Consider the following 24,971-nt stretch of genomic DNA (forward strand, 5'->3'; position numbering starts at 1 on the left):
AACCTATAAGAATATGGCAGTAGTAATAGTTTGGACTAGGGTACTACCACCTCTGTGGTTATAGCTGCGGTATTTTGGCCCTAAAGGGTTAAATGCCGGGCTACTATACTACACAATTCCCGGAGACACTCTTAATAGGGTGCCGTCCGGTGCGTCAGGGTGAAAATGTACGCCATAAAATAAGTCCAAAGGGGTGCTGTATAATACATTATAGAAATCGGATACTTATCTTGTTGATAGTGATAGATAATAATATAAATAGAAGAGGATCTAATAAGCCACAACAAAGATGGCGTTACGGAGAGGACGCGCGCAGGCGCAGTTAAAGAAAGCCACAGAGTCCTGGTGATTGGCTGGCTATCCATTCCACAGTGGTGACGAACTGAGACATGCGCAGTAGGTGCAATGAGACGCCGAAGAGAAGCAATGGCGTCCTCCACACTGAACATGCGTCCACACGGTAAAGTAACAAAACGCACTATGCAAACAGGATTGATATGTGTTACGTTTGCATTTAATGTACTATATAACCGCTGCACTTATGCACTTTATAATGTAAGAGGCACTTTATTAACTCATATATGATTGTACACAATTAAGGATGATTAAGGGATGTATAAATATAGAGCACAAGGATGTACTCACTGCTTGAGAAAGGCTCAGTGTGAGCTGAAACGTTGCCTGAACATGTGGGTAAATTAAACCCTGCACGTTTTTATACTGAATAATGGAGTGCTGCCTCATTTTTGAAACTATATATATATATATATATATACATACTGTATATATATATTGTTTGTACATATTTTCTTAATATTAATAGTATTTTCCTTTGTGTGACATTTTTTGCTGGCACCTCATTCTGGAAACTACATTGATAAAGCAGGACTGCTATTATAAGTACAATTTCTACGGTACTTATAATCGCTGTGGACCCTTATGGGGAATGGGGTCTATGGGAATCTGCCCAGTTTACTCCCTCCGAATGCCGATACTGGGCTTCAACAGACTCCCTATGCACTTCCAAACTAATTTACAAATTGCTTCTAACTTTGATTTCTCAGCGATGGCACACTAAAATTACTACAAGACAGGTACAATTGTTATTGTTACAACCTATGCTGCCATATCACTCGCTTGATTAGTAAAATTGTCCTGAGTTGTCTTTTCAGCAACAATAATATCACAAGCTATGTATCCGGATAAAAAGGGGACCAGGACAGAATATTCCATTCACTTTATTTACATATTAACACATATAAAGCTTGAGCATTTATCATATATTTATTCACCCCCCCTCCTCAAAGAAACATGTTTTTTTTAAGATTGAGCCACAACAACTGACTGAAATGCCTTAACACTGGGGAATTTCTTAGAGGAAAAATCTGCGCATAGGCTCTTCTCCCCAATTCTGTAGGGGTTGATTTCAAATTCAATGGTGACTCTTTGGTTTTGCTTGAGAAGTGGCACTCTGTAAAAGTAAAGGTACATCTTTTATTAATAGTTACTGTACAATTTGTAAAATGTGGATTCGTTTACATTTTACAGAATCCGTTTAAAGGCTTATTATTTCCATCTGGTTGATGTTAGTCTCCACAATAGGGATTCCATCTCCATAAACCAAGATGTGGCTGCACATGGGTATTTTCTTTTGTTAACTTCGATAGGAATTTCATAAGCAGACAAGCATGGTATGCTTGGCACTTTTAGAACTCCTTAAATGAATGGAGAATGCCACTTATGCAGCCACTTCTTCATTCATAGGAGATGAGTGTCAGGAACCCTTATTCTGAAGATAACCTGTAAATATTCAATAAATGTCTAACATGGGAATGTCCTTTTAAAAAAGAAACCCCGACACAAACCGAAATTCTGTTGAAAAGTATTAGTGGTCAAACTTTTTTTTAAAATTAAGAACAGAGTATTACACAGAGGATGCAGAGGTTGTGGTGGCACCTAGGCCCAGGAGTCTAAGGAAAGCAAAAATGGTTCCTCTGCCACAAATGGTGAAAGGGGAAATTAACAAAAAAAGTGCTATAAATGAAAAGTAATCACTGAGCGCCCTGATACAGATTCTAAGTACTTTTTCAGATTTCTCAAAATCAAAAAATGATGATAACTATGAAGACAGTTACTTTTTGCACTTGCCCCCCACTTGCCAACTTTTTTTTTCTGGCCAATGTATCAAAGAATCGTGGCTAGCCAACATTACTTACTGACACATTGTAATATCATAAAAATTAATTAAGAATTTAATTTATAGAAGTCTACAACTCAGAATAATGACATCAACATATTAGCAATTGATTATAGTTACAGTAAAAAATGTTTGTTCAAGCCTCTCTTGATTTGAAAAAAAAAATCACAGACATCAAATTTATTTTACAAACAGGCTAAAAAGTGATCTATTTTATGGACTGTCGAGGAATGTCTGGACGGTTGGTAACACTTGCTCCACAGTCATGTTTTCTTCATTCATGACTGCTGATTCACCCCACTGCCTTGGTCAGTGCTAGATTATATACTAGCCCTCAGGAGATGTGTGAGACAACACGTGGTAGCAATGGTTGAGACCGTAAATTTTATATAAGATTTCTCAATAAGACTGCCAATGGAAAAAAAAACCCTGAAAAAAGTCTGAGTTGATGCCAGCAGAACAACATGGAGGCTTATCCTACATGTATCCTGCCCTGAGCTGTTCTTGTACAACTTAAGCTATAACTTGGGTACCACTGCTCTAAAAAGTTGCCTGAGTTAAACTCTCTACTGCCTTTTATAATATAATTGAATAATTATACTCATCAGACTATATTAACCCCTTCACCCCAAAGCCTGTTTTCACCTAAGTGACAGGGCCAATTTTTACAATTCTGACCACTGTCACTTTATGAGGTCATAACTCTGAAACGCTTCAACGGATCATGGTGATTCTGACACTGTTTTCTCGTGACATATTGTACTTCATGATAGTGGTAAAACTTCTTCGATATGACTTGCATTTATTTGTGAAAAAAACAAAAATTTGTCGGAAATTATGAAAATGTAGCAATTTTCAAACTCTTAGTTTTTATGCCCTTAAATTAGAGAGTTATATCACATAATATAGTTAACAAACAACATTTCCCACATGTCTGCTTTACATCAGCACAATTTTGGAAACATAATTTTTTTTTGTTAGGACGTTATAAGGGTTAAAATTTGACCAGCGATTTCTCATTTTTGCAACAAAATTTGCAAAACCAATTTTTTACGGACCACCTCACACTTGAAGTGACTTTAAAGGGTCTATATGACAGAAAATGCCCAAAAGTGACACCATTCTAAAAACTGCACCCCTCAAGGTACTCAAAACCACATTCAAAAAGTTTATTAACCCTTCAGGTGCTTCACAGGAATTTTTTGAATGCTTAAAAAAATTGAACATTTAACTTTTTTTCACAAAATGTTTACTTCAGGTCCAATTTGTTTCATTGTTTCGCGTCCCTGCGCGATCCCCCTCTATGCCACTGTCACTACTGACAGCGGCATCAGAGGGGTTAAATGCCCGCGATCGGCGATAGCGCCGATCGTGGGCATTGCTGCGGGGTGTCAGCTGTCATATACAGCTGACACCCGCACCCGATCACCGCGGCGCTCAGCGCGAGACCGCGGTGATCGGTGCGCCGTACTAGTACTGCTGCTGGCACAAATGCAGTGCCAGCAGCGCTGTACTAGTACGGCGCATGGCGCGAAGGGGTTAAAGGAATCATCTATTTCAGACAGCCTTTTTTCATATGTCATAGACAAAAAAGTGGTTCTATCACTGATGAATGTGGTGCATCAGTTCTTTACACTAATAACTACTAAATTCTCTGCAGCACTGATATAGGAAAAATCATTTTTAGTAAGGTTTAATTAAATCAATTTACCATTACATGACCCTAAAGTGGACAACCCCATTAAGAAATTTCTAAGTAGTTAATGTCTATATACTGTATGTGGCTATACGAGGTTTGAAGTGCGCTAGTATACCTTGTATTTTAAAACATTTTTGAACATTACAATATATTTGCACACTGTGCATGAACTTTATTAAAAAAAATGTGTACAGCACACTTACTTAACAACAAGGGGCTCCTTCATGAGGCCACATCCCTCAACAGTGAGAACACTGTCATCGACATTTTCTTGAATAGGATTAGCAAATATTATGTCCACAGTCGATCTTTTTTTCAGTTTAGCTTGCTCGTTAACCTAGAAATATAAAATGAAACATATAGGATTAGCTAGTTAGGTGGAAATTGTAATCTTCAGGCAACATACACAATACATGAATGTCTATGGGTACGTGCCCACGATCCGGAGTTGATGCGGGGTTTGATGCTGTGTATTTAACCACCAGTGGCCAGCTGTGACAGCATAGTAGATGGGATTTCAAGAAATCTCATGTCCACTATGCGTTCACAGATGCCCGTGAATCACCCACGGAGATTGACATGCGGCATGAGTCTCCAGACTGCAGCATGTCAACTTTTCTTGCAGAGATGCTTGTCTCCGCAAGAAACATTTCACCAATAACATGTATTGGATGTGGTAAATCTGCATGGGTCAGTGAACACATGCGGATTTACCTGCGTTCAATATATGGCAGTGCTTCTGATGCAGCACCCATGTGGGGCTTTGTATAGTTAGGAAAGAGGGATGGACTGACAAGATGCAAGTAGGTACCACATGGAAAGGTCCTACCCATGCGTCCTGTTCAACTTGAGCCACCTCATACTAATCACAGCTCTCAATGTTCCCAGGCCGGATCTTCACAAAAAAAAAGTGTTTCTGGCTGAAATCACCCAACTACGTTGTACCTGAACATTTACAGCAGTAAAGATTCCTTCTGTGTTGTAAGTTTTGATCCCATAATATCGTAGGTAGTCCAGATGTTACATACAGTCTAGACAGCTAAACACAGGTCTAATAGACCCTTCTATACTGTACATAAAACAGGTGTCTCATCTTACCCTGAACAGCAATGGTGGGTTCTTCAATGTAACCACTTTTTCTACCAGCAACTTTCCTCCCATTTCATCTTCACAGACAGCCCCAACTTGAATCATGTTGTCTGGTGTTATGGCATTTACATACTGAGGATATGTCATTTTAAACAAGACACTTTTCTCTAAAAAAAAAAAAAAAAAGAAGAAAAACTAGAGCTTAATATGATAATCTACACATTCTGTAAGACTATTTAACACAAAATTATTCAGTTTAAAGGTGGGGGACAAGAAAACTCAATATTCAAGATTAACACTACATGTGGAGGAGAGGATAAAGCCACCACTAGCCGAGTATAATCCAGATAAAATATATTTTTTATTATATTATAAATTAAAAAATAAAGTAAAAAGTCTGCTAAATTCCAAAATACAGGGGCCAAGGTTACACATAGTGCCAAGTGATTAATCCACAATCAGATACAAGTAATACAATAGATAAAGAATAAAAAATACAAAAGTGAATAAAAGTATGAAAGGATGAGTGTTTGATCCTATGACCGATACTTAGTCAAATAGCATTCATAAAATGAGTATGAATACAAAGTGCAATATTATTGGGATAACTCAACAGAAATATCAAGATACCACCAAATAAATTAATACAAAATTAGATACAGCTCGATGGTACTCTGGTAGTAGATCCTATTGTGCAAATCACTAAATCAATAATACAGGTGACACATTGGTTCATCTTTACATATCATGCCCCACTACAATGTGTTAGTCTTAGGGTGCTTTCACATTGCATCCTGTGTCCCCGTTGGGGCATATGTATGAAATCACCCGAACAATGGGGTCCAGACGCATGCGTAGGTAGAACCATAGACTGTACTGATGATGGCAGAGTGAATGTGTGCTCTGCCATGCATCATTTTCCAGACTGTATAGGAGGCGGACACTCAGACGTATTAGACTACGTGTGGGTGTCTGCCTCTTGTAGGTTTACATTCCCCCCCAAAAAAGTGCACGACAGCTTGCGTTCACTCTGCTGTTGCAATTACAGTCTATGGCCCCACTGGCGCATGTGTCCAGAAACCGATTTGCTGGGGATTTTGGACATATGCCCCAGTGGGGACACAGAACGCAATGTGAAAGTGTCCTAAGAAAGCTCAACTATCAAGTATAGATGAAGGATATAAGGATCCCTAGTCTTTATGTTTGGGAATGAACGTGTTGATGTAACGTTGTTGCAGAAGGCAGGAATTGGCCACCTTGGTCATGTGATTTCAATGTATTATGAATTTTATAAAATAGAAATGCTATTTACAACACTAGACTACCCAGGATCCAGGAATATTACTGCTAAATCTCCCATGATTCTGAATACTGCTACTAGAGATTTGATGGATTGCAATTTATTTTCTCCACATTGGATTTTTTTCTGTGTTTTGGCAGATTACATGGTAAAGTGAATGGTGTTATTCAAAGCTTCAATTCAGAATAAGTCCTCTCCTCATATGTTTATGTTGATGAAAAAGTAAAAAAAAGTTTTGGAAGAAGGGCAAAAGTAAAAACAAAAGCCAAAAAGTGAAAAGGTGTTCAAGTAATAACTTTTGCAGTTTTACATGTATAACTATTATATAATATGATGTATATATGGTGGTACTATCTAAGTCATATTCACAAAAGATCATCCTATACATAATTGTCTTCATTTGCCATGTCTACAAATTCTATACTTTCCTCAAGTCTCATTTTTCCTCACCCAAATTCATAATCTAAGATGCAGTACCATGGACAAGTGAACAGTTTATCCCTGCAAAGTGTAGTGGCAAATGTTTTTGTCATGGCCAATAATGTGTCTCTTGGCCTTCTGTTTGATGCACTTTCTTCTAGAATTTTGTCCTAATTAGTGATAAGTGAGCATGCTTACTACTCCATCATGCATTGAGGTACACATCAAGCTTCAAGGATGCATATATGGCAGGCAATCCCCGCATATTTTTGACTGTTTAACAGCTGCAAGAAATGAGGGGCGGGGAGTCTAGCATGGCGCTCGAGCACTCACGCTATCTGATGCTTATCAGAGCACCCGATGCTCGATCGAATGGTGAGCATGCTCGCTCATCACTCATCCCCAATTTATCTAGTGCTGAATTTTTTTTGATCTATGAAATTTTTTTTTAAATCTCACAGATATCACAGTAAACTCAACCATAAAATGATCAAGAAAATACACACCTGCATTTGCTCCCAGTGTAACCGACTGCGATTCTACAAGGATCTCCTTGACCGGCGTTCTGTTATAAATTATGGCAGTAGCAGTCATGTTGACCTTCACCGTCCTGGTGGCACTAGTAGTGCTTTTGAGAGTAAGTTCCATTTTCAGATCCTCACCAACTTGTGTTTCACCATTCTTAAAAGTGCCAGAAAATTCAGGCTGAACAGCTTCCTCTTCTGGTATTGCATCACGAGATGACATTCCTGCTGCCATCATACTGAACCTGGCAGCTGCTGGAGGTCGCAATTTATCTTTAGCCTTCTGAAATACCTCTCTTTCCTTAACAGAGCCTGTACAACAATAGAACATTTTTAACATACTTTAGTATCTTGCTAATTTATTTTAATTTAATTTATTTTTTAAATTAGTCACTTTAAAGGGAACCTGCCAGCGGGTTTTTGCTATGTAATCTGAAGACAGCATACTGTAGGGGTTAAAACACAAATTCCCGCAATGCCTCTCTTATCAAGCTCCTCCTGTTGTTTACTTGTAATGATTGATATCACCAGGAGCTGGACCAGAGCAGGTAGTCTGACTCCACCCCCTTCTGTGATAGGCATCTCACTGTCTATAGACATTGTATATATGGAACCTGGTGTGGGTGGGATTAGATGTGTTAGCTCTGCTGTATTGCTAAATTTAAAACCTCTGATTGTGTAAGAATGGCTACATACAGTTAACTGAGTAATATATTGCTGAAAGCAAAAACATGCTAACAATTTCTCTTTAACCCATTTCTGACCTCGGACTGGATAGTACGTCCGAGGTCAGATCCCCTGCTTTGATGCGGGCTCTGGCGGTAAGTCTGCATCAAAGCCGGGACATGTTAGCTGATTTGTACAGCTGACATGTGCCCGCAATAGTGTAACATAGTAACATAGTAACATAGTTAGTAAGGCCAAAAAAAGACATTTGTCCATCCAGTTCAGCCTATATTCCATCATAATAAATCCCCAGATCTACGTCCTTCTACAGAACCTAATTGTATGATACAATATTGTTCTGCTCCAGGAAGACATCCAGGCCTCTCTTGAACCCCTCGACTGAGTTCGCCATCACCACCTCCTCAGGCAAGCAATTCCAGATTCTCACTGCCCTAACAGTAAAGAATCCTCTTCTATGTTGGTGGAAAAACCTTCTCTCCTCCAGACGCAAAGAATGCCCCCTTGTGCCCGTCACCTTCCTTGGTATAAACAGATCCTCAGCGAGATATTTGTATTGTCCCCTTATATACTTATACATGGTTATTAGATCGCCCCTCAGTCGTCTTTTTTCTAGACTAAATAATCCTAATTTCGCTAATCTATCTGGGTATTGTAGTTCTCCCATCCCCTTTATTAATTTTGTTGCCCTCCTTTGTACTCTCTCTAGTTCCATTATATCCTTCCTGAGCACCGGTGCCCAAAACTGGACACAGTACTCCATGTGCGGTCTAACTAGGGATTTGTAAAGAGGCAGTATAATGCTCTCATCATGTGTATCCAGACCTCTTTTAATGCACCCCATGATCCTGTTTGCCTTGGCAGCTGCTGCCTGGCACTGGCTGCTCCAGGTAAGTTTATCATTAACTAGGATCCCCAAGTCCTTCTCCCTGTCAGATTTACCCAGTGGTTTCCCATTCAGTGTGTAATGGTGACATTGATTCTTCTTCCCATGTGTATAACCTTACATTTATCATTGTTAAACCTCATCTGCCACCTTTCAGCCCAAGTTTCCAACTTATCCAGATCCATCTGTAGCAGAATACTATCTTCTCTTGTATTAACTGCTTTACATAGTTTTGTATCATCTGCAAATATCGATATTTTACTGTGTAAACCTTCTACCAGATCATTAATGAATATGTTGAAGAGAACAGGTCCCAATACCGACCCCTGCGGTACCCCACTGGTCACAGCGACCCAGTTAGAGACTATACCATTTATAACCACCCTCTGCTTTCTATCACTAAGCCAGTTACTAACCCATTTACACACATTTTCCCCCAGACCAAGCATTCTCATTTTGTGTACCAACCTCTTGTGCGGCACGGTATCAAGCGCTTTGGAAAAATCGAGATATACCACGTCCAATGACTCACCGTTGTCCAGCCTATAGCTTACCTCTTCATAAAAACTGATTAGATTGGTTTGACAGGAGCGATTTCTCATAAACCCATGCTGATATGGAGTTAAACAGTTATTCTCATTGAGATAATCCAGAATAACATCCCTCAGAAACCCTTCAAATATTTTACCAACAATAGAGGTTAGACTTACTGGCCTATAATTTCCAGGTTCACTTTTAGAGCCCTTTTTGAATATTGGCACCACATTTGCAATGCGCCAATCCTGCGGAACAGACCCTGTCGCTATAGAGTCCCTAAAAATAAGAAATAATGGTTTATCTATTACATTACTTAGTTCTCTTAGTACTCGTGGGTGTATGCCATCCGGACCCGGAGATTTATCTATTTTAATCTTATTTAGCCGGTTTCGCACCTCTTCTTGGGTTAGATTGGTGACCCTTAATATAGGGTTTTCATTGTTTCTTGGGATTTCACCTAGCATTTCATTTTCCACCGTGAATACCGTGGAGAAGAAGGTGTTTAATATGTTAGCTTTTTCCTCGTCATCTACAACCATTCTTTCCTCACTATTTTTTAAGGGGCCTACATTTTCAGTTTTTATTCTTTTACTATTGATATAGTTGAAGAACAGTTTGGGATTAGTTTTACTCTCCTTAGCAATGTGCTTCTCTGTTTCCTTTTTGGCAGCTTTAATTAGTTTTTTAGATAAAGTATTATTCTCCCTATAGTTTTTTAGAGCTTCAATGGTGCCATCCTGCTTTAGTAGTGCAAATGCTTTCTTTTTACTGTTAATTGCCTGTCTTACTTCTTTGTTTAGCCACATTGGGTTTTTCCTATTTCTAGTCCTTTTATTCCCACAAGGTATAAACCGCTTACACTGCCTATTTAGGATGTTCTTAAACATTTCCCATTTATTATCTGTATTCTTATTTCTGAGGATATTGTCCCAGTCTACCAGATTAAGGGCATCTCTAAGCTGGTCAAACTTTGCCTTCCTAAAGTTCAGTGTTTTTGTGACTCCCTGACAAGTCCCCCTAGTGAAAGACAGGTGAAACTGTACAATATTGTGGTCGCTATTTCCTAGATGCCCGACCACCTGCAGATTTGTTATTCTGTCAGGTCTATTAGATAGTATTAGGTCTAAAAGTGCTGCTCCTCTGGTTGGATTCTGCACCAATTGTGAAAGATAATTTTTCTTGGTTATTAGCAGAAACCTGTTGCCTTTATGGGTTTCACAGGTTTCTGTTTCCCAGTTAATATCCGGGTAGTTAAAGTCCCCCATAACCAGGACCTCATTATGGGTTGCAGCTTCATCTATCTGCTTTAGAAGTAGACTTTCCATGGTTTCTGTTATATTTGGGGGTTTGTAACAGACCCCAATGAGAATTTTGTTACCATTTTTCCCTCCATGAATTTCGACCCATATGGACTCGACATCCTCATTTCCTTCGCTAATATCCTCCCTTAAAGTGGACTTTAGACAAGACTTTACATAGAGACAAACCCCTCCTCCTCTCCGATTTTTACGATCCTTTCTAAACAGACTGTAACCCTGTAAGTTAACTGCCCAGTCATAGCTTTCATCTAACCATGTTTCGGTTATTCCCACTATGTCAAAGTTACCTGTAGATATTTCTGCTTCTAGTTCTTCCATCTTGTTTGTCAGGCTTCTGGCGTTTGCGAGCATGCAGTTTAGAGGATTTTGTTTTGTTCCAATCTCCTCGCTGTGGATTGTTTTAGAAATGTTCTTACCTCCCTTCTGAGTATGTTTTCCTGGATCTTCTTTGTTCAAGTCTAATGTTTTTCTTCCCGTCCCCTCTTCTTCTAGTTTAACGCCCTCCTGATGAGTGTAGCGAGTCTTCTGGCGAATGTGTGTTTCCCAGGTTTGTTGAGGTGTAGTCCGTCTCTGGCGAGGAGTCCATCGTACAAGTAATTCACACCGTGGTCCAGGAATCCGAATCCTTGTTGTCTGCACCATCGTCTTAGCCAGTTGTTTGCATCAAGGATCCTGTTCCATCTCCTGGTGCCATGCCCGTCTACTGGAAGGATAGAAGAAAAAACTACCTGTGCTTCCAGTTCCTTTACTTTCTTCCCCAACTCTTCAAAGTCTTTGCAGATTGTCGGTAGGTCCTTCCTTGCCGTGTCATTGGTGCCAACATGTATCAGAAGAAATGGGTGGACGTCCTTGGAGCTGAAGAGCTTTGGTATCCTATCGGTCACATCTCTGATCATCGCACCTGGAAGGCAGCATACTTCTCTTGCAGTTATGTCCGGTCTGCAGATGGCTGCTTCTGTGCCTCTCAGTAGTGAGTCTCCCACCACCACCACTCTTTGTTGCTTCTTGGCTGTACTTTTTGCTGTCACTTGTTGCTGTGTGCCCTTTTCTTTTTTGCTTGCTGGTATTGTTTCATCCTTAGGTGTGCCATCTTCATCCTCTACAAAGATTTGATATCGGTTCTTCAGTTGTGTGGTTGGTGATTTCTCCATGGTCTTCTTGCTTCTTTTGGTCACATGCTTCCACTCATCTGCTTTTGGAGGTTCTCTGACACTTTTTTCACCTTCTGTGATCAGTAGAGATGCTTCTGTTCTGTCTAGAAAGTCTTCATTCTCTTTGATGAGTTTCAAAGTTGCTATTCTTTCTTCCAGACCCCGCACCTTTTCTTCTAAAAGGGCCACTAGTCTACACTTCTGACAGGTGAAATTTAATTCTTCTTCTGGTCGATCTGTGAACATGTAGCACATGCTGCAGCTCACCATGTAGGTTGTCACATCTGCCATGTTGCTCCTAGATCCTGCTGACTTGCTGTGTGTTTTCCTTCTTGTGTAATCTACTCAGCCAAGCTCTCTTGCATTAATGTCCTACAGGCAAAAATTTTGGTGATTCTTTCCAAGCAGCTGGTCCCGGCTGTACCCAACGATCTTCCAGCTTAGCGATTCACCCGCCCCTATTAATTAGTTACATGCTGCTGTCAAACGCTGACAGTAGCATTTAACTAATGCCTCCAGCCATCAGACTGGAAATGCAAGCATCGCTGACCCCACGGTCGGAGGTCTGATCAGGGGTCAGCGATGCATCAGCATGACCACCAGGGGTCTACTAAAGACCTCTACGGTTGTTGATGCCGGATTGCTGTGTGTGCCACCCTGTGGGTGGCGCTCATAGCAATGCAACAATTCTTCTACATAGGAGCTATCTGAGCTTTGCTCCTATGTAGCAGAGGCAATCGAGTTGTGCCAGCTTCTAGCCATGGAGGCTATTGAAGCATGGCAAAAGTTAAAAAAAAAGTTTTAAAAAATTTGAAAAAAATATAAAAGTTTAAATCACCTTCCTTTTGCCCCATTCAAAATAAAACAATAAAAAATCAAACAATAAAAACTACACATATTTGGTATCGCCGTGTTCAGAATCGCCCGATCTATCACGAAAAAAAAGGATTAACCTAATCGCTAAATAGCATAGTTTTTTTGGTTGCCGCTACATTGCATTAAAATGCAATAACGGGCGATCAAAAGAACGTATCTGCACCAAAATGGCATCATTAAAAACATCAGCTTGGTGCGCAAAAAATAAGCCCTCACCTGACCCCAGATCACGAAAAATGGAGATGCTACGGATATCGGAAAATGGCACAATTTTTTTTTTAAGCAAAGTTTGGAATTTTTTTTCACCACTTAGATAAAGAATAACCTAGATATGTTTGGTGTCTATGAACTCATAATGACCTGGAGAATCATAATGGTAGGTCAATTCTAGAATTTAGTGAACCTAGCAAAAAAGCCAACCAAAAAACCAGTGATTGCACTTTTTATGCAATTTTACCGCACTTGGATATTTTTTCTTGTTTTCTAGTACATGACATGCTAAAACCAATGATGTCGTTCAAAAGTACAGCGTGTCCTGCAAAAAATAAGCCAACACATGGCCATGTTGACGGAAAAATAAAAAAGTTATGGCTCTGGGAAGGAGGGGAGCGAAAAACGGAAAAACGAAAATACCCTTGGTCATGACGGGGTTAAAAGTTGTATGCCTGTGTTTAAACTCTGCTCCAATGAGAGGACCAGTTCATGGTTCACATGAATTTACAAATCCTCCAAATCGCATATGGCACTTATTCAGTACCTATGTCTGTAATTCTATGGCCTAAGCAAAGTTAAAGCCCTCCACAGTCATATCAGTCTCAAAGGACTCCAGCCCTGCCCACAGTGACAAAATGGAAGGTAGGAAATCTAAATTTCCAACAACCTAGTTGGATTGAGGGACCATTTCCATTTGTGTCATATCCTTTTTTTCCTATCATTTTATCAACCAGACATGTAATTAATTAGATCTTATAGCTTATTTGCCAAAAAGCTCATAAAATACACTCTAGAGGCAAATAATTGACTCTTAATGGAGCTATGATCTACTTGACATTAAGACCCTGTTGTAATGGGGAAGCATTATTGAGTCAGAGCTTTGAGTCACGAATACAGTGTTTCCCAAACCCCGTCATCATGGCCCCTAACACGTCATGTTTTCAGGATTCCTTAGTATTGCACAAATGATGGAATTGCTATCAAGGCATCAGAAATTCCCACAGGTTCTCTCACCTGTGCAATACTAAGGGAATCCTGAAAACATCATCTGTTGGGGGCCGTGAGGACTGGGTTTGGGAAACACTGCACTAGAGTATTCTTTATTGCTCCGATCGGACAATTTACCCTGGTTAACAGTTGGCTCCTTGTACCAGTAATAAGACATAGTATAAAGATCTTCATCTAGAATCTTAGCTCCTTTTGAATGCATGTAGGTGCAACTCAAGTCTCCACTGAGCACCTGGTCATATAAATAATATACTTTACACCTAAGTTAACACATTTTCACTATATTTTTAATAGTCACAAAATCTGTACTGTTTGACTATAAAATATAACTCTATAAGAAAGCTCCTTATTTCCTACTTGATTTATTTTATGATTCTGTTCCCCATTAGTGACACATAATTGCTTAAGGATTATACAGGCATTGTTGAACTAAAAAAGGGCCGAGACTCCTCTAGTAGTGATGGCAAGCAGCCGATATTACGGCAAATAATTTTAATGCAGTTCAATGCTAGGTCCCCTCCTACCTTAGCATGTTTGCCTATAAGGTGCAAAAGCATCCAGCGGATTTCACTGGTGTACAGTGATTTTGGTGCCAACAATGTCTGAACGGTTTTACATTAAGTTTATGGTGCTGATTAAGAATATGACTTTGCTTTTGCTGTACTCGAGTTTCTGAGATAGTTAATAGTTAACTAATTTTACTACAGTAGAACTCTGGCATCAAAAAGCCGCTTTTGTAGCATTGTACGCCTACAAATTGAAACACAAAATAATTATATGGGATATTTCATTACCTAAGACACTGTTATAAAGTTAAAAGACCAAAAGCTATTGCATTTATCACATGCAGGTCGCATTGGGAGAATGCCTTGTTTTCATGGAAGAATCGTCTCGAAAACTACAAACACCAGCAAAAGTACGGTAATGGGATTTTTGCATTCATCCCCCTCCAAATACTCTAATTTCAGTCAAAAAACCTTGGCACCTGAAGACTTTTTTGTAGACCTGTATAATTCTTAATGATCTCGTATCCCGGGGCATTAGTCAATAGATGGAATATGAGTGATGTGTGATGGCCAATGCTATTTTTCGTGTATTTGGTAGGATTCAAAAATGTCAAGTTCCCCATCATTATAAAACAGTACAATGACAAGGAGGTACATAGTGAAAATAATCAAATAGGGTTTGTAAATGGTAATGTATGTCTGCTGTGCTTTTCCACCAAAGACCTAATTGAAATATATAGTGTTCAAATCAGCAGCTTGCTCGATCGGACGTATAATGAATGCAATCTAATGAATGGTTCACATGTATCATCACGGGAAATTAGTACAACAAATCAGTTATAACACAGAGTAATTTGTCATTACCTTCAGGGTATTTGTAGTCATTCGTGACATCTAATCTTGTGAAAGACCCAACAGCCTTGGTGCTGATGAACTGTCCTACGCCTTCAGGTTCTGAATAAACCATGGTTGTTCTTCCATTAATATCTACATTAAAGTGCTCTGTGTCTGCATTCACCTCCGCAAACACAAATGGGGTATCATAATTTAGGTTTACATCTCCTTCTTTCACAGCTTTTAGAGAGCATGGTCCCAATCGGAATACACCTAGTGGATAATATAGAAAATGGGTCATTTAACAGAGTCAACTAAGGGCAGTATCTCATTAACAGCCACCAACTCAATGGTAAGCTAATCTATCAGCACAATTATAATCTAGATGAAAAGAAAGGCAAAAAGCAACCGTTCTTTTAATTTCTATTTTATAAATCAGTAGTTCACATGAAAATAATATCTTACACTCTCAAAATTCTCAATTTATGGGTAAAGTGTGCATTCAGTAGAGACGGATTTTTACATAGGAGACGAGCTGCTACTGATGAAATTCTATGTAGATGGGATAGAGGAGGAAGCGGCTCTCTTCCACAATGAATCTTATAAAAAATAGCTGCCATCTCCTATCTCAGATCGATAAAAATCTGTCTTCACTGAATACAGATTTTATCCAGGAATTGAGAATTTTGAGAAGTAATTATCAGTCCTGTCCTGGTGGATAAAGAGGCAGATTTAGCTAATAAGGTAAATTGCAATGTTTATTATTTAAATATCTATAATTGATTTATGAAATAAAAATTAAAATGACGGTTACACTTAAAGAGACCTTTTAAAACATTGCTTTACTCATCCAGTACTTATGCTGTGCTACAGATTGCATTATACTCTAGAGCTGCATTCACAATTCTGCTGCAGATCATTGAACACAGTCAATAATCTTGATATCCAGCCTATAACTAACAATTTAGCTGAGTTCTGATAATGCAGTAGGACAGCTTGGGTCCATTTACATAGACCAACTAGGGATACGATATGACCATCGATCTGTAAACCTTTACCGGCGATCAACGCTTGTTTAGTAGCCAGTTTACACTGGCAGAGCTATCTGTTACAGATAAGCTGCCATGGTACTCGGCAGTGCTGGCCCAGTTTACAGAAGACTGTGTAAAAGATCATTTCACCTAATGAACAAGCCTTTTGCTTTGTTATTGGATGATAGGCAGCCTGTTTAGACTTTTAAGATATTCGTGAAACAAGCATTTTTAAGAGAGCTTGCTCACTATTTCAGTATAAATGCAGCTTTAGTTTTTGTCTTTAACGCAAAAAATCTTGTGTTCTTAAGTGTTTCATTTTATTGTTATGATCTTTGATTCATACCTCCACTTTGTTCTTGAGGAGTTGCATCCAGAATCTGCCATCCATTATAAAAAGATCCAATATCCTTTCTGGCTGACCAACATTCATTCCATGCATGGAAATTCCTGAGAAGATAGCAAACATGGTAATGTGTCTTTCTCCAAATGTTATCTTTTTCCACTTTTTTTTGTCCGTATTGATCTACATTTAAATAGCAGAACTGTGTATATAATGAACTACTTAAAATGTATTTTTCCATATTAACACTTAAATAAATTAAAGTACAGCAGGTTGGAACATAGCAGCAGCCAAAAAACTCATGTAAAAAAAGTCAAATATTATAATTGCATCCTGAGAGCATAAAGGATCATTCCCACTTTCAAAGATTGATATTGTCAGATAGTACTTGTTTACAGCTTGTGGTCCAGGAGACCGACCACCCCGGCTGTTTAGCTTGTCAGCACTGCAGGCCCCAGTGATCCTGGCCAGCATCAAAGCAGTACTTTCAAGTTCAGAAGAACTTGTATGCAGCGCTCATGTTCTTCTGTCTAAAAGTGGTGGACGATCTCCAAGACAACGAGCTGTACACAAAATGAAAGTGTTAATGTCTCAAGAACAACTGAAGATTTTAACTGTTTCCTGGTTTGCTAGAATAGATGATTACTTTACCCAAATTACTATATTTTCTTCAAGTCCTACCTATTGACATCCCTCAATCTTTCTTTCAAAAAAGCAAGACTCTGATTTCCAAATTTATATGGCAAAATAAGGGTTGTAGAATTATGTATTCCACACTAATAAAAAGTAAAAATAAGGGGGCACTGGGACTTCCGGACTTTGAAAAATATAGACTTGCTACACACTTGGCTAGAACCAGGGAATGGAGAATATTCCCACCTAGGAAGCTCTGGGTTGACATAGAATTCAGTTTTCTTAATAGAAACGTCAATCGTTATCTCTGGCCTACACAGAATAATAAATTCAAATATTGCGAAGTTATAAATCCACTCACCAAATTATCCTTAAGCCTCTGGAACAAATTTAACAAAAAATACAATCTGGTCCCTAATATTTGCACATATACTCCACTACTATACCTGATACCAAATAGATATAAATCTGTTAAAAATAAAATAAAATCCTCAGAAAATCTTTCCTGCATACAAATCAGCCAACTAACTCAGAAAAATAATATTCTTTCCAATACCAAACTTAAAGTTTTATTTAATGGCATCAAATTGACAGATTCTGAATTTGAAATCATTAAAAGAAACAGCCAGAATTCACCTGGTAAATATATCAAGCAAAACAGTTAATAATTTAACACAAAAAATCTTTTTTGGAATGAATATAAACAATAAAATTATTTTTAAAATATATAAAATCCTTTGCGACTCAGGAGAAATCCCCCATTTTATTGGTAAATGGGAGAAAGAATTGAATATAACCTTGAAAACACAAGAGGTCTTAAAATTTCTAAAAGAGATACACTTTATTTCTCCCTCATTTAAATACCAAGAATTAAACTACAAAATAATTCAGCTCTGACAAAAATTAAGAGACCACTGCAAAATGTTCAGTTTGTCTGATTTTTCTCTTTATAGGTATATATTTTTTAGTAAAATGTAAATTGTTCTTTTATTCTATAAACTACTGACAACATGTCTCCGAAGTTCCAAACAATAAATTTTGTATTTATTTTCTGAAAAAGAAAAATGCTCAATTTTATTTAAAACAGTGCTTTCAGACCTCAAATAATGCAAAGAAAACAAGTTCATAATCATTTAGAAACAACAATACTAATGTTTTAACTCAGGAAGAGTTCAGAAATCAATATTTTGTGGAATAACCATGATTTTTAATCACAGTTTTCATGCGTCTTGACATGCTTTCCACCAGTCTTTCACACTGCTTCTGGCGCTAAAATGTAAGCAGTTCTTCTTTGTTTGATGGCTTGTGACTATCCATCATCCTCTTGATTACATTCTAGAGGTGTTCAATCGGGTTCAGGTCTGGAGATTGGGCTGCCCATGACAGGGTTTTGATGTGGTGGTCTCTTAATTTTTACCAGAGCTGTATCTCGATGGCATAAAACTTCAGACATTCTTAATAAAATTGATAATTCTTATTCGCCTAAAAGCTGGAGATGCAATATGTTACCTGGAACACCCTCCCATATTTGGTATGAATGTGCTAGAATTATACCCCTTTGAGAAACAATACATAGTTATATAGGAAAAGCTCTTAACATATCGACTCCTTTAACGCCCCAACTAGTCCTCCTTAGCATCCTACCTCAATATCAGCATTTTAATGCTTATACTATTATATCCCATCTCCTTAATGCGGCTAAAATCCTCATTGCAAGACATTAGGAAGTTACTGACCTCCATTCTCTCTTAGAATGGATTAATGAATCCAATAGCCTATACTAATTTGAAAAAATTCTCCTGAAACACCCTAATCAAGACAAACTTCGAGAAAGATGGCAACAATGGTACGAATACCAAAGCAAGATTAAGCTTTAATTCTTGGAATTCACTACCAAGTATGTTTGTGCTATGTATAGCTTTACATGTTTTAGTTTGTCAGACAAAGAAAAGGGGGGGAAAAAAGAATTAATTCTCAACAAGACTACCACCTCTACCCTCCCCTCTTATCCCTCTTGCCCCCGTTTGTTCCCCCTCCCCCTCCCTTTCCTACTCTTAGTTCCTTAAAAATTTGTACCCCCTAAAAAAAACGAATATTGATTTTTTTTATGCATCTTTGCTGTTATATTGCTTGTGACAACATTCTTAAATAAAGAATTTATTTAAAAAAACAGAGATACTGAGTGACCTTGTGACTTCAAAGGGAATCTGTTAGGGAATTGCCTAAATTGTGGGCATCAGGAATCACAATATGGCTACATGATTGCAGCCAGGTATTGTATTCTCTTAGGGGTAGCACGGTGGCTCAATGGTTAGCACTGCAGCCTTGCAGCGCTGGAGTCCTGGGTTCAAATCCCACCAAGGACAACATCTGCAAAGAGTTTGTATGTTCTCCTCATGTTTGTGTGGGTTTTCTCTGGGTTCTCCGGTTTCCTCCCACATTCCAAAGACATACTGCTAGGGATTCTAGATTGTGAGCTCCATCAGTGACAGTGCCAATAATGTCTGTAAATTGCTGTGGAATTAATGGCGCTATATAAATGAGTAAGATAAATGCTTCAGAAACTATGCTTCGAAGATCTGGCTGTGGGCCACGCCATAGATCAGACTAGCGCTGCTCTGCCTCCAGCTGGCCATTCTCAGCACCGATGCAGCAGCGCTGGACTAGTCTAACCTACAGCTATAATCCCCTGTCAGATGTTCTAAATATATTTTAGAGTATTCAGGTTGCAATTCATACTTCCCGTGGTTTGGGCAGCAGATATCACCTGACATATTACCTTTAACTTAAACATTTTCTGATGGTTCCCCACACAAAATCAAACCTTTTTACCCCAACCTTTGAGTTAGTTTTGTCTGTGTTTCATGAACTTACCATACACTATCCATTGTCCTCGAGCTGTTTCTCCTTCCATCCGCATCATAATAGTTATCAATAACAAGATTCCTATCAGTGTCATGAGCAGATTCAAAGTTAATGATCAGACGAGCAGGAATCCCAAGACATCTGAGTACTGGTTGATTAAAGACAAAAAAAAATCATTCAATAAAAAATGATCTAAGACATTGGGTCACTTTGTAAGGAAGTAATAAATAATGTAGTAAGAATAGATAGTAATAAAAAATGTCATGGAGGCCAACTCTGGTCGTGTATAGTTCTTAACATGGAACCTTGTTCCTATTATGTGTTTATCCAATGTATGTAAAAATTCAAGCAATTTTGCAAAAAGTCAAAAAATACTTTCATTTTGTGTGAACAGCTTCGTTGTAAACCTCTGTTCCATAGTTACAGACTACAAACTAACACATTGTGTAACAACTAAACAAAAGGATGTGCATAACCCCAAGATGGTAAAGTATAATAATCTTTATTAAACAGTTTAAAATCCAATAAAATGTTGAATTATGGGAGGGGAAGAGAAAATTCCAGAGCAGAGTTAAGCACGTCCCAGAAAACAATCACAAGAAATAATAATTAATATACAGGCAAATCAACACTTTTCAAAACAATGTTCCATCTAGTGAGTAATTGGTGTAATATCCAAGGAGATATAGTATTAAAATATACGGAATAAGAATGAGATCAAAGTGAAGAAATAAAGCCACTATACTTATTTCTAATGATATAATGACGTGTCAGCCGATTACTCACTAGATGGTTTCATGGATCATAGCAATTTGTTGAAACATTCTATTATATGCTGATTTATCTGTATATTAATTATTATTTCTTGTGATTTTTCTCGGATTGGTCTCCACTTTGCTCTGTTATTATCTCTTCCTTTTCTCATTATTCAACATTTTATTGAATTGATTGAAATTAAGTGTTTAATGTAGATTATTATATTTTACTTTCTTGGGTTCATGCACTTCCTTTTGCTTGGTTGTTATGTATTTTGGAAGTACTGCCATTTATTTACCCTTTGGTCATATATAGGCATTAATACATTATGTAGTCTGATGCCACAGTCATCTGTTACTTACTAATCTTCCATTTGTCTCCTCCTCTACTGCCTCTTAGTCTTCATTCAGACCGGTGTTGCACCTACGTGTTGTATCCGTTTTTTTTTTCACGGATACAACATGTAGCCATTAAAATCTACACTGGTGTTCACATGTCTTTGTTTTTCACAAACCGTGTTTCCATGCAAAACACATGGATAAATGTGCATTTTTTTCCAGCAGCATGGATGACAAGGGCCAATACAACTCTATTGGTCCATGAAAAACATGGACAGCACAAGGATGGCATCCGTGTACCATCTGTGTGCCACCCATGTTTGGCATTGTAAACTATAGGTAATTTATTTCTTTATCCATCCATGAAAAACACTGATAACACATTAATGGTAAAAATGGACACACAGATGACACACTGATGCACAACACCAGTACCATGATTTCACACATATGTTTAAACATGGATGCATGAATAAAGACCGCAAGTCAAAAGTAATGGTCGCAAGCTCTTAATGTACATATATGAGAGCCAGAACGAGGCACAACATTGAAAAGTGTCCTCCGGCTCGATGCAACAAACACTGGAGTAATCTGGCAGGTCACAACCTGCTTAAGACCGACCAAAGCAGTGGCACTAAAAGGTGAAGATTGTGGGTAAGTAAAAGACTAGGGGCAGGGAGCTTAGATTAGAAGCACCACTACAGACCTGCAATAAGAAATAATGCCGGAGTGGTGCATTAGCTGTTATCACATTATAACCTAAAAAAAGTACAGTAAGCACATTGAGTTTTCAGGATTAACAGACATAAAGTCACTCAAATTCATGGGCTGGTATTGCAGTGCATGTACTGCACTTACTTCTATGATTGGTGTAGTTTTGATAAAATTACAGTTTTTTACCTAGCAGAGCTCAGTTGTTGATCTGTGCATTGCTCTGCCCACTCCCCAGGTTTCTGTGTACATTGTATAGTGACAAGAGCTGCTAATCAGTGCTGGGGGTTATGGGTGGACTAGGAGACACGAGGCCAGTTGTCTTGTAGTGATAATCTGCTGATAACACTGATGGTTTTGAAATAGCAAAACATAGCAATTAATTGATAATTCACTGTAATAAGGGTCTCTCTCTGTTCCTATATTATGCTGATTTCAGACTACATTGTAACAATGTGGTAACAGATTCCCTTAAAGGTACAGGGGTTGAACCAGAGTTTCAGAACAAGACCATGGACAAAAGTGAATTTGTTTGTAGAAAAAAACAGACCCTTTTCTTATTACCCCTTTTCAACTGGAGCAACTGTGGTTGCCCTAAAACCTTTCTAGTAGATCCTCATCTATAGCTGTACTCACCTGTGCAGAGTACTCCTGCAAACACCCAACATTGTCCGAAGTTGACCGACTTTCCACTCTGCATCCACTGACGGAGGATGGCCACACTTCCATTCCATACTGTCGGGCTCACTCCTCCACTATAGTTCCCACTCCAGTTCCCCACAATCACTCCATTGTCATAATCATTGGTGTTCACCTTTAAAATAATAATCAGATGTTTAATTGCTCTTACAAATTTTATATTATGAAGTGTTCTCCTGCTAAAATAATACTCCTGCTCTCACCATAGCAGACATGACTCTCCCCACATGCAGGGGATCATTTCTGCGAGAGACATCTGCAGCTGTATCTGTTGCGTAGAAAGAACTCTTGTCCAGCAAAGCAAGGCAGATATTCAAGATGTCGCTTTCAAACTGTTCAGGCAAAAAAATATACGTTACATTCAGGTAATGAATTCTTTATATTATACATGATGGAAAGACAAATTAGTTTCAGATTAGTACTGAGCGAGTATACTCATTGTTCTGGTTTTACCGAGTGCACTCGGGTGGTCTCCGAGTATTTGTTTGTGCTCGGAGATTTAGTTTTCATCACCTCAGCTGCATGATTTATGGCTGCTGGACAGGCTGAATACATGTGAGAATTCCCTAACAAACAGGCATCCCTCACATGTATTCAGCCGGTCCAGCAGCTGTAAATCATGCAACTGAGGCAACGAAAACTAAATCTCTAAGCACCGGAGACCACCCGGGTCTCCCCGAGCAACAATGCTACTCGCCCATCGCTATTTCAGAGCTCTATATGTCATACGAGACTGCACTATTTTGTGCCAAGCGAGAAATGCTACAGATTGACATACAGAGGTATGCATCAGCTGACATTACAGAAACCCATTTAAAGTTCTGACATCTTTGTAGAAAATTGAATTTACTGCTTGAAAAACACTTCAGAGGGGTTTTCTAATCTATTTTAAAGGCCTCTTGCTTGCCAGTGGGCGGTGAGCGCCATAGGACAAGACTAGCATTATGGTCACGCCTCTACTTACTGAGGCAGCTTTGCCTTTTCACCATCAGAGGAGCACAGAAGCGACACAACTGGCCAGATGCCGATTCAGAAATGCTCTTGTAGACGGAATAGCAAACTGCTTGCAAGCAAGAGCTTCTTGACTAGGAAGCCAGCCACCCTGCTAGACTGCAAAGGTGGCCGGTTTACTGAGCAGCAAGAAGTAGACTATACAATTACAAATCTTTCCATTTTTGAGAATAGAGAAAATGTTTAATCATTGATAAATTGCAAAGTTGTTGTTTTTTACAAGAACTTTACAATTGTAACCCCTTTCAAGTTCAGATCCCTTTAAAGGGAACCTGTCAGCATATATAGTCAGGATTCATCAACTACACCTAGCTAAGGAGTGTGGGTGTCACATCCTGAAAGATGAGCAAGAGTTTAGTGCCAGGCATTGTGCAGCACACTATATTGTAACCTATAGAAAACAAAGACTATGATTAGCCTCAGATTGACATCTTCATGAGTTTGGGTCACTGCAAGACCGATGTTTAAAAAGTTTAAATATTGCAATCAATTTACATACCTGACCATAGATCCATCTTCTACTGTAAAAGTTATTTGCATTTCCAAACCAATACATTCCAACATCATTAAGCACATACTCTGCCCTTTCTGTATCACTGTTCATGTAAACTTCATCATCTAAGAAGGGGAGAAAAAAATCATGAATCTTTAGGTCAGCGAATGTTGGCATCACAAATGGAGAATGAATAAGTGGGTTGTCTTATGATGTTCACATAATATTATGCAAATATATTCCAAACTAATAGCCAATAAGTTATTAATGAAATATGTTTCCAAATGACTTGTCAGTTATTCTTCCACTGAAAACATGGCCTTCTGACCCACTTATCAACAGACATAAACATAACTGACAGCTTAAAGGGGCTGTCCAGACTTATATATGGGGGTGTGGTCACACAGGATTGTCTGCAGGCGTGTCTTTTGGCTGCTCTGCACTGTTAAACTGTGAGCCACGCCCACTTATTAAAGACCATAAAAATGTACACTACATAAAAAGGCCCAGATCTCTGGAATCTGGTGAAAGGCTTTTTAAGTATTTTAAAATATCAGTCATTTAAGCCTGTCTCAGCATAAATCTATGTACAGATAAACAGAGGAAAAAAGACGAACAACTGATAAGAATAATGGCACGGGTTGATTAAATAACCCTTGCAACTAAGGCTCCATTAAGTGCAATATCTCAGTTCAAAAGACTTAGGATCTGATTTCTCAAGGCACGCAGTGTTCATGCCATTCTCAATGAGATGTGCTGGAATCAGACGCTCCTGAATCATGTACACTCTAATTTATGTATCAGGAGCATTAGGTAAGCGGCGTTCACCTCTGTGTGTGCCTCACCAC

The 24,971-nt window shown here is 38.6% G+C and overlaps 1 protein-coding gene across 1 annotated transcript in view; it reads right to left on the minus strand.

Annotated features, from left to right (window-relative positions):
• Nucleotides 1-1,222: 1,222 nt before the first annotated feature.
• LOC138665080 (protein-glutamine gamma-glutamyltransferase E-like) overlaps nt 1,223-24,971 on the minus strand; it is a 36,779-nt gene continuing 13,030 nt past the window's right edge. Inside the window, exons 4-13 of the mRNA XM_069752250.1 lie at nt 24,130-24,248; nt 22,823-22,951; nt 22,557-22,734; nt 20,125-20,263; nt 16,621-16,724; nt 15,274-15,516; nt 7,212-7,541; nt 4,995-5,152; nt 4,100-4,233; nt 1,223-1,471 (exon numbers count right to left, since the gene is read on the minus strand). Of these exons, the coding sequence (XP_069608351.1) occupies nt 1,321-1,471; nt 4,100-4,233; nt 4,995-5,152; nt 7,212-7,541; nt 15,274-15,516; nt 16,621-16,724; nt 20,125-20,263; nt 22,557-22,734; nt 22,823-22,951; nt 24,130-24,248 (1,685 nt within the window). The 3' untranslated portion in view covers nt 1,223-1,320. The remainder of the gene's footprint in view (nt 1,472-4,099; nt 4,234-4,994; nt 5,153-7,211; nt 7,542-15,273; nt 15,517-16,620; nt 16,725-20,124; nt 20,264-22,556; nt 22,735-22,822; nt 22,952-24,129; nt 24,249-24,971) is intronic.

This window comes from Ranitomeya imitator, chromosome 2 (genome assembly GCF_032444005.1).
Source record: "Ranitomeya imitator isolate aRanImi1 chromosome 2, aRanImi1.pri, whole genome shotgun sequence".
Classification (NCBI taxonomy): domain Eukaryota; kingdom Metazoa; phylum Chordata; class Amphibia; order Anura; family Dendrobatidae; genus Ranitomeya; species Ranitomeya imitator.